Genomic DNA, 11,495 nt, shown 5'->3' with positions numbered 1-11,495 from the left:
AAAAGGCTAACATTGTTATCTTTTTACAAAAAAACAGCTGAACATGAGAGGTTTTAGGACCAATTTTGTGTTCTCCATTCTTTAAGCACCGGCACCGTTTCAAAAGTACCGGTTTGGCACCAGTATCGGACAAAACCTAAACGATACCCATCCCTACTCGGGGGTGTTGATTCATTTAAACTAAGATAATCTTCCTGCTGCAACCAGGTTTCTGTAAGGCAGAGTAAATTGATTTGTTGATCAATTATTAAGTCATGTACTAACAGAGACTTGGAGGAGAGAGACCTAATGTTTAATAATCCATATTTCACTGTTTTATTCTGTGGTGCAGATGTGGATACTGTATTGTTCTGTCTTTGGGATTGTTTTATGTTTAAATCATTTTTTGCTGGTTTTTAGTTTGTTTTTTGTCTGTTTGGGAGCTGACACAGTCTCTATGGGGATGGTGTTTTGGAGGAGTTAAGCTGCAGAGAGGCGTGTAAGACTGCAACTCAGCTTCCTGGTCCCAACTCTGGATAGTCAAGTTTTAGGGGCTTTAATAAATTTAGGCAGGTTTCTAGAAATGAGAGCTGCTCCATCCAAAGTGGGATGGATGCCGTCTCTCCTAACAAGACCAGGTTTCCCCCAGAAGGTTACCCAATTATCTATAAAGCCCACATTGTAGGGAGCTAATTACTGACACTTGTTTCTGTGATTTTGTACTTCTTGTCACTAAACATAATAGTGATCTATGGTCACTACTTGTCACGGCCATAGACTGACCAGTAAATTAAGAGCTTCAGCTGTCATTTTACCATAACATTATAATACAGCATCATCTTTACTGTAGATCCTGTGCCACTTTCTTTCCATCTCATGCTCAACTTTTCCTTAGCTAATGAACAACAGCCAGAGAAAGCTGAACTTCTCCTGAGGCAGTGAGTCATCCCAACCCGGAGTGGGTACTCCATTCCTTTTTGACTGAAAATCATGATGTCAGACTCAGAGGGGCAAATTCTCATTCCAGCCATTCACTCTAATACTGCTAGTTGGTGATCATTCTCAATGACGCTAAGATCATTCAAAAACCAAATATGTGATGTCTTTGTGATAGTTACAACAAACTAAGATATCTCTGAATAAGAAACTAAATTGCAGTTTAAACTGAAACTTCTGATTCAACAAAATGAGGGGCACACAGCCAGTGTCGAGAGTAATCATAAGTGTGTTTGATTTTGTGAGCTGTCAAATCGGCACGCTTTCTAAAGTCTGGATCCACGCTGCCAGCTCAGGATATCCAGAGGACATTTCATGAAGTTATTTATCATCATTTATAATCATGGATTAACGGTTCTAATTAGCATTCAAATTAACATTTAAATGAGTAAGATAATGTACCTGGTGAGCTCAAATTATCCCTCACAATGCATGAAACATCATGCAGCAATATAATCTGGAACAACTTGTTCAGTCAATGGAAAGAGGGCTTGTATAATTCTCCAGTTATAAACATTGTGGAGTAGTCTTGTGAAGCTGATGACTGAAGCAGAGAGAAAGAACAAAAGGTAGGAGGGTAAAAAACACAGTGAATCACGCTGAGAGAAAAGTTCATGTGTTTGATGGTTTGGGACTGATGGAAAAATAATAGCGTAAACAGACAGGCAGCTACAGTGAATGACATTTTACAGAAGGACAGCTTAGCTCAGCATTGTCCACCAACAGGATGGCAATGCTAACAGTGTGAAAGCAGAGAAAGGAAAAAACAATCACGTGTGCTGTGATTCCAGAAAGTGGTCTCCTAGTTTAGAAGAAATTCAGAGCAAAGTGGGTAGGAAGTAAACACGGAAAAGGAGTCTTTTTGTTGTTCTAAGGCTGCAGGCAAAGATTAGTAGGAGGGTTTAAGAAAACCGCATTATTACCAGATCTTTTTATATGGGAGTAAACATCCCAATGACATGCCTCAGGTCTTTCATTAGTGCACTGGAAATATTTCTTACTCGAGTTTTTTCTGACCTGAAACTGTCAAGTTTTGTCAAGTCCCAAGATCCCCTTGGCTCTCTCCCAGTCAGAAATCAGAGGTGTGCGAGTGAGTGTCAGCACACTTTGCATAACTTTCTCTCATTTCCACGTGAGCAGCCATTCAATCAGCTTTCCCAATTAGAGTTCACCTCAGCGTGACAAATCCCAGACCCACGCCACACTGAGGCAACTAAAGTATGTTGGGCTATTGTCAACTGCAAAGTGTTAGCATTTGGTCTTATAAAAGACGACTTATGTAGGACAGATCATTGGGTCAGTTACTGAACAGCAAGTCAATGGGATTTTTTTTTTTTTACTTTTTTTAAACTGACTACCGGTAAATGCCCATATTTGGTTATTTAAAGTGCAACCAATGAGGACAATCTGAAACTTTGAGCAGGGACCCAGGTGTCTTTCACAAGGACACTGCATCAGGGGCTCAGACCATCAAGCCCAAGCTAATGGCCAAAATGAAAGAGCATTACAGTAAACCCAAAATATAGCAAACTAAGTAACACCGGGTTCTGATGTAGAACAATTGTCTGTATTAAAGTCATTTAATTTATAGATATAAATTGAAATTTCATTAAATAATTTAAAAGAAATCATTTAAAAATAACCCAACTTGGGATAAATAAAGTATTTCTTATTCTTATCAGTATGAGCTATAGCTATAATGGACCTCATAGTGACCTTTACCCACTGTCAGCCTGACAGTTTTCTTACCTGCATGATCCCATATCTAGAAACAAGCTGTTTATTGTTGAAAAGCTTAAAAATAGTAATGTACTTAATACTAGTTTTATAGCTAATCTGTTTCCAGTGTTAAATGTTGTGTCTTTGAGTTGGATCCATTATGTTATTGGATCATAATCACTGACTCACTATGTACATAAATTTAATGTTGCAGCCGGAGATGATTTAAATGTCTTATTCTGCTGGATATCTTTAGCCATAGTAATAAATTATCATATGTTAGTAGATTTATGTTAAAATCTGCAAAATAACAAATATAATATGAACCGTCCCAGACAAAATGCAGTGGAGTCAGAGTTAAAACTATAATAAAAAGTTATGTTAGAGCTTAATTAACACAATCTCAGAAACAGTTTTACTTCCTTTAAATAAAACTATATTATTAAACAGAAACTTCAGTCTCAGTGGAAATAATTAAAAAGTATAGTCTTGGGGACAGATAGCAGAAGGCCTCAGAGCTTTGGAAAGAAAGAGATGATTAGCTGTAAGTAACTACTACATCAGGTCACTGCAAAGGAAATGTCAGCATTTCAATAATGTGCCACTAACACTTGAGTATCTACAAATGCTGAATCAGGATAAAATGAGGCATTTTTTTATACTAACTGGATAGAGGTCTGTATTCATGTTGGATAATTCCACTCTATTCGGCTTAGGAAGTTTCCCTGCAGTGTCAATATGAATAATATTATAAAAGGAGAATTTCAGCCACAACAGAGCACCAAGGACCTGCATTGGTAAACAAACACTTAAAATGCACCAGAATAAAATCACAATACAAATTCAGTGTGTAGCAGGAAAGCAAAACATATTCTTGTATTCATTAATCACCTCGTGAATTATTCCTAGTAACTAATAACTTTGTTACTTTATGTACCTCTTGCATGTCCTCTGAGGACAGGAACCTTGCAGGGTGCAGCACGAGCAAAGGTTGAAGCACAGAATACGCAACTCCCACAACAGAAAATCTGGAGGCTAAACTTGAACAGAACACAGTTCACATAGAATCTGCCATTCATCACAGGGTCAGTAAGTCCGTTTGTGAAGGTGGGATCATAATAATATTCTGACCAAGGAGAATTTGTTTTAGACAGGAGTAGAGATCAGGAAGAGGTTGATTAATTTTACTGGGTTAAAATGTTTGTGTGAATAAATGTGAGGTGCACAGTGATGAACTGAGAATTTACAAAAGTAAAAGTAAGACAAAGGAACAAAAGCAAAACTGAGGAGACGTTTTCTCTATGATTTGTTTGAAATAATAGGCGCAAGATGTCATTTGGTCCCATTTTTCAACTTAAGATAATATGTGATATTTCTGAATCCTGTCTTTTCACCAAAGAAGATAAAAACAATTCTCACAGGTCTGGCATGCTTGTGTTAATGATTTACTTTAAAATGCAGCTTATATGTTGCTTATTTTAACATGACTTGTTTAAGATATGTAAGCAGCGTTGTTAATATCGAAGCTGACCCATCTCTGGTCTCTAAAGAATCATTTCAGGCTGGAAGAACACCTAGAAATTAAACCAAGTTGAATAAAGTGGTGTCAGTGATCTTCCAGCTGAATACACAGTGTGTGGAAGAAAATCCTACCTTCAAAGGATTCAACTGACCTGAACAATTAAGTTTAGTGTGTCTTAATTAGCTACTTTCTTTCATTGTTAAATTTATGAATAAATGAACAACCAAAATCCATCAAGAGTATTTGTCTCACTTAGTGGTATGTCCCAGAAATCAAAACACTACGTTTACTTTGAGGGTGAGGTAGGGGAGTTTGTTCTAGGATGTTTTTATATTACCATGGGCCCAACTCAGTAAAATACCCGTTATTGTGAAGCTTCCTTTGGTGTTTCATAGCAACATTACCTGTGAATTGTGCAGCTAGACACACTACAAAACAGGAAGTTTATGGTTAAAGAGGCACACAGTCAAACCCTGAGGTTCAAAGGTTTCAACATATTATCAATCTTGTGGGCTAACAAGTGTTAACTGGTAAATATAATAAACCTGATAATACTGAGTCATGAACTTAGGACATAGCTGCCGTTCCTCTGCATTTGCTTTCATGCTATACCCTCCTTGACTTGGTCATGATAATGTCTTCAGGATGCAGCACGAGAAGCTGCTGCTCCTAAATCTCAAGTAGATTTTGCAGTCATAGCAACAGTCAGTGAACTGCAGCCAAGTTGTAGAAACAGGACTTCCACTGATCGTCTGATAGATCATCAGTGGAAACAAAGCCTGTGAATACTTATGTAGACATTCTTTCAGGTCATATATCAGGTATTTGTGCCTGATATGTGTGTGTGTATGTATATATTGATTATTGGTTGCTTCTCAAGCTATAGTGTATGGTGAATAATAGCTATGTACATCAGCAGTATGTAAACAAAGATAATTAGCTTTTGAGGAGACCGTACAGATGAAATTGCCAGTCAAACCAGTAGAAAAATATTCTACTTTATCCCCTTGGGGTTAGAGTGCTATAAAATTTAAATATAAGGACGTAAAGGTAAGTCATTGAATGTTGGCGTCAGTATGAATGTTCCCTCACAAAGTGAATTTTCTTCTCTGCAGAACTTTAACTCCGAGAACCCAAACTGTGTTGGCATTGAAGGTGTACTAGAGGCTTACTTTCAGAGCCTGCGAACTGTTCAGCTGTATGGTCCAACCAACTTTGCTCCTGTCATCAACCAAGTGGCTCGGTGAGAGACAAAGCTTTACTCACACACATTCTCTCATTGTAAGACAGAAATATCTTCTCATGCAGGAATACTTTTTACATTCAAACTCACCCGAAGGGCCCATAATGACTTCATATTCAAGTCAATTAAGTTTTATTTATAGCCAAGTTACAACAGTCACCTCGAGGCACTTTCAATATCTTAGTAAGGCAAAGATCCTACAATAACAGACAGAAAACCCCAACAATCAACACTCCATAGTCAACTGTTAGGGGTATTATAACTAAGTGGACACGATTGGAAATGACACTAATTCAGCCATGAAGTGGAAGGCCACACAGCGGGGGTCAGTGGATGCTGAGGCGCTAACTTCCTGCAGAGCCAATCGGTACAGACCTCTAAACTTCATGTGTCTCCATGGAATCGAGCAGCCAAGCAGCTTCATTTGGGCCTTACATCACCATGGGCAATGAGAAGTGTCAGATGCAGTGGTGTTAAGCACACCGCCACTGGACTCTAGAGCAGTGGAGATGTGTTCTACGGAGTGATCAATCACGAAGGTATCAGCTGCATGCTAGTTTTGCTAAGTTTTCATGCTTTGTGGTTAAGACTTCTCAGCCTGCTCAGTGGATTAACTGTAGTTCTGCCTATTGTAGATCCCTCACTCTGGTCTCCAGCCTGCTGACCACAGGGGAAGGACACATCTTTCTGTTGCCTGTTGTCACTGCGCAAATATTTATTTACAATTAAAGTTCTTTTAATTTTAGTTTGATAAGTTTATATATTAGCTTATTTACAAATCATAATAGTTTTCATAAAGAGACAAGAACAATGTTATAGAGCTTTCTCTGACAGGTACTTGGATCTGTGATAAACAACAACCCAAATGCTGATTATCAACTACATCCTATACTTATATACAAGTAGTAATACTACAGTGTATGTACATTCTATAATAATGAACTTTTACTGAAGTAAAAAAAAAAAAAAACGTGTACAGCACAGCTAGGACTAATTCACTATAATTAAAATCGAACCATAATTTATTAGTTAACTTATATTTTAAATTTTGCCTTATAGGATTGGAGATTTAAATGGAGTTCATGGTGAAATATTTGCCTTTGTATAGTTTATCTGTTGATGAATAAATTTTAAAAAATTGCTTTTAAAGAGTGAAAGATTTGTGCAACACGTAAGTAACTTGTTTACCAATTTAATTATAGCTGTAATTTCTACGGCTCATTGATGGATGTACCGATTTATCACTGGCTTCACTTTTATACAAAGAAAAATCTTAAAAGCTGAAGAATTCTGAGGCCCCTTTTGAAGCATTTCCATCCACTCATGGTACGTGCAGTTACATGTGTTTGTCTCTGAGCAACAGACTAAGCAACTTTATGCTGGCAGGTTTAAATGTCTGTATTTTGACTAAAGTTATAATTGCTAGATCCCAATGCACACTTCCATTCCTGATCCCCATTATGCTTTTCTCTCTTTTTTGAGAAATAAATAGTTGTTTCTTATTATCAGTGGAAGAGCTTCCAATATGGACATTTAGAATCTTTATAGAGGGTTTTTACGTCCACATGAGAGATAACTGAAATAAGTGAAAACAGATTAGGACTCGCATTAGGACACAGATGACACCAGGAGTATTGGGACTTGTCAGACTTAGTGAGCCGTGATGAATCGATTTCATCAGGAGTGCCTGAGTGGAAAATATAATTTGAGGAAAGATGTTTTGCTCATTTGGATTTTTGCCATTGTATCTTAATAACTGGCTACATTAATAAACTCCACACAGTAGTTACATTAATTTAATTTATTTGTGTGTATTTTGTGAAACTCAAATGAATTTTTCTCCTTTTGATGCCTAAACGTAACTATAAGAAAGTGAAACTGAAAAGTAACTTTAAAGAAGGATAAAATGTAAGTAAACACTGTATTTATAGCAACAAAGTAAAAAAAAAAAATCCGCACCAGAAGCTAAAACAATAATGGCACTACATGAGCATTTTTGGCAGTTAGGTGATAGCAATACCAGCAAACAGAAAAAAATAACAATTAAAAAAATATATACAGGCATTACACGTTTTTCCTTCAGTGGGAAATTGTGTTTGGCGTGCACACTATACGGACAAAAGTCAAATCATCTTAAATTCAGCAGTTTTCAGTTGCATTACCACAGGAATAGAATAGAATAGAATAGAATAGAATAGAGTAGAATAGAATAGCCCTTCATTGCCATTATACATGAACAACAAAATTATGGGTTCTTTACACCAAATGTACAGGACATCAGGAAAAAATAACAAACAGAAGAGATTTATACATTCAAGAGGAAATATACAAACTAGAGGAACATGTACAAAACAAGAGAAAGGCACAGAGAGCTTGCTTGGAAGGCCTTGGTCTGAGTATAGAGCCTGTATGTGAGTGACCTGAGTGATGAGGGTTACATGGCTCAGATTGGTGAGGTGGGTGGGCAGGGATGGGGTGTGGGGGATAAATTCAAGCACCAAACATTTGTGAAAGAACAGATTGCTCCAAAGAACTCACAAAATTCTTGCATGGTACCTTAATGAGATGACAACTCTGCAACACGCTGTACAATTTGTTCCCTCCTAGACATTCCATGATCAGCTGTACGTGTACCTGACATTATTGGAGTGGAAGCATTTATCAACCACAAAATGGCAAACCACAAAGTGTTGCAGATGGGCATTAGTATTAGCATAGAAATTGTAACCAGGAGCTTCATGGCGTAAATTTTCATGTCTGAGTAGCTTCTGTAGATACAATATGTAGGTGGCCTACTTTTCTTCAATAACTGTACCTAATTAAGATTTTTATTTTGTCTTTCCATTTAACTGTTAATACAGTTTTCTCATGAAATATTTACAGCCTATGTGTCAGACACTGTGATTTTTATTGTTTTTCAACATCCTCTGAACAACTGCGTATCCGCATTATCCTCCCCCTTAATCCTGCATCATAGTCTACCAGATCATTTAGGAACAAATTGGATTTTAAAACTTTTCTACAGCAAAACTACAGCTCGTGTTATGTTTTTAATGGATTGTGGTTGTTTATTGCCCACTATTGTATTTTTAGTCCTCATATAAAGCAATCATATCCTGTCCCAGTTAAGTGTGATTGTGGTTGCATAATCAAATGATTATAGCAGTACTGTTAAGCTGTGAGATTCAAAACTGCCAACCGTTTAGAAAAAGAACAGAAAATGCATTCTCTCTTTTAATCTCACTTCCTGTACTCACACGTTCTTTTTCATTTGCACTTTTTCTTTGATGCATTCTTTTACTTCTGTCTTCTCTATTTGTTCTTTGTCTTCCTCACTCTCCCATCTGTTTCCATTTCTTTTTGCTGCTATCTATTATTTACTGCAGTTCAAAAAAATCACCGTGCTCTTTTTCCTCCCTTTCTAGTGCTTGCTCATGCTGCTCCTCCTCTGTGTCCTCATCTTCCATCACCTCTTCACCCACTACTTCTTCATTGTTATCTATGTGGGAGGTTAAGAATAGTGATGAAGACAGAGAGCAGAGGAGCAACATTAATGGTGTAATCCATATGTACATAACTACTTAAGAGCAACTGTGTGTGACTATATTAGAACAACAGTGTTATTATTGCAGGCAATGAATGATACGCTAAACATGAGGGGTTTTTTATTTTATTCAGCTGAGTGGTATATATCAAAGAGTTAAATAAAGTTATATAAACTGCTTTTGAAGAAACATTTGCCTTGCTCTCTATAACTCCTTAGTTTAAAAGGGCAGGGAACAGCTAGTGACTGAATGGACAGATGGAAGGACAAATTAGTGGATTAATCGATTTATGGATGGACATGCAGAGGGACTGCTCCGAGGGTGACTGACACCAGGACTACATCCATCGCTGCAATGAAGGCTGCCTGCTTCTCCGCCTGGGTCAGCTAAGGCCAGGTTTCGACCAGGCCAGGTCGATCCCTGCTCAAAGGAGGAAAATCAGTAGGCCCCAGCCTGTTCCTGCACCATGAATAGGATCCTTTAAGGGCTGTTTTGCCCAAGGGTTAGGTATGGTATGGTATTTCGTCTGGTAGCTCCTCATATGACTTAGTCCTCTGAGTATCCTGTAAATCCACTCACACTGAGCGTCCTGTGAACCCCAAGCTGGTTAGCCATAAGCTATCTGAACCGGCCAGCCCAGAGACTTTGTTCCTGGTTTCTGCGCTGGCAGAGTGGTTTTAATATCTTGAGTCTGAGGTGATGCTGCGCCATTGTGTCCAGTGTGCCACGGCCCCAGCCCAGGGTGCCTGTGTGCCCTGCATATCCCGAGCCTCTAGTGTCTTCAGAGGGTGCCAAAGTGTCTGAGCTTGAGCCAAAGTGTCCCAAGCTGCTTGAGCCATTAGATCTTGTTTTATCCAAGATGGCCTCCCTTTATCTTTGGTCTGCGGACTTATTTTGTTTTCACCGCCTTTGTTCCATCTCAGCCTCCAGCCAGGCCTCTACAGGGATACTGCTTTCACAGTTGGCCTTCTTGAGCTTGTGCTTGGCCGCCACTGCTCAGCGGCTGGTTCCCTGCCCTGCTTCACCAATACCCGCACTCTACCTAGTCTCGAGAGTGAACCCATCTGCTCTGCCTTTTTCATCGCTGCCAGACTCCCACCAAGTTCCAGAGATCTTCATGTCTGTTGTTGCCACCCCCCTGCCAAGCCTCCTAAGAGGCCCCTTCTCCACTGCCAATGTCAACAACAGTCACCTGCCAAGCAAATAAAGGGTACTGTCATCTCCACAAATGCCAGCTGCTTGACAAGCCTTTGGAGGCACTCCATCACCTCTTCTGGCCTTGAGTCCAACCTATGGACGGTCTTCACTGCCTTCACCAGAAGATCTTTGTTCCTTCCCTCATTGGTCTCCTCCAAGGGAATCAGAGGATCTTCAATGCACACCTCTGAAGAGGTCTGTGTCACAGTCTGGCTGGGGCAGACTGTATGTGTTGCAGAAGAGGACTCAAACGCAGACCAAAAAACGTGGCGTGGATTAACAAAACAAGCCGTTTATTGAGGCTAGAAACGAGGGTACAAACAATAGGGCATAGGTGAACACAAAACACTAACCTAAACTGGGTGAACTAAAACTAAACATAAAAAAAACCTTAAGCATAGTGAACTGACAGAGATACCTGGAGATGAGACATGGATGAGCAGACGACCTGACAAGGAATGACTGAAAGCACGCGGACTAAATACACACAGGAGGATAATGAGGGAAGTGGGAACACATGGGGAAACAGCTGACACACATGAACATAACGACGTGACAAGGGGAGCGTAACATTAACAATATTGAACCTAGGGACACAGGAACCCTTCAAAATAAAACAGGAAATCTAATGAAACGCAGACCTGACAACATAAGACACATAGATAAGAAACACACGAAGTGAAGGGCAAGGGAGACTTCACAGGGTATGACAATACAAGGGGGAACTGATAAACAGATGCACATAGGAAACATAATAAGCTAGAACAGGGGTGCTCAATCCCGGTCCTCGAGAGCTACCGTCCTGCAGCTTTTAGATGCATCCTTGTTCCCACACACCTGAATCAAATGAATGGCTTGTTATCAGGCCTTTGCCAAACATGATGGCATGCTGAAGAGATCAAACCATTTAATTCAGCTGTGTTGGAGTAGGGATGCATCTAAAAGCTGCAGGATAGTAGCTCTCGAGGACCGGGATTGGGCACCCCTGAGCTAGAACATACACTAACAGCATCAAAAGAACTGAAACTCAAAACACTGGGTCATAAGACCCAGGACCGTGACAGTCTGTCCCCTGTTAAGAAATCTGAGTCTGAGCCAAAAGTACTGACAGGAAACTGTATGCTTTTGCAGAGCACAGGAGGTGCAGACAGAAAGTGAAACTTAGAGTGTGTGATGTGCTGTGGAAATATATATATATATATATATATATAACCATGCTGGCTGCTGCTGCTTTCAGACCTGAGCTTCAATTCAATTCAATTCAATTTTATTTATATAGCGCCAAATCACAACA

General features: G+C 39.2%; 1 protein-coding gene across 1 annotated transcript in view; it reads left to right on the top strand.

The window, feature by feature from the left end:
* LOC102211551 (copine-9) overlaps nucleotides 1–11,495 on the top strand; it is a 189,663-nt gene that overhangs the window by 141,865 nt on the left and 36,303 nt on the right. The window contains exon 17 of the mRNA XM_013909198.1: nucleotides 5,332–5,459. Coding sequence (XP_013764652.1) covers nucleotides 5,332–5,459 — 128 coding nt within the window. The remainder of the gene's footprint in view (nucleotides 1–5,331; nucleotides 5,460–11,495) is intronic.

Source organism: Pundamilia nyererei, unplaced genomic scaffold (assembly GCF_000239375.1).
Source record: "Pundamilia nyererei isolate P.nyererei 1_Seehausen unplaced genomic scaffold, PunNye1.0 scaffold00021, whole genome shotgun sequence".
NCBI classification, from domain to species: Eukaryota; Metazoa; Chordata; class Actinopteri; order Cichliformes; family Cichlidae; genus Pundamilia; species Pundamilia nyererei.
This window is presented reverse-complemented; position numbering and strand designations above follow the sequence as displayed.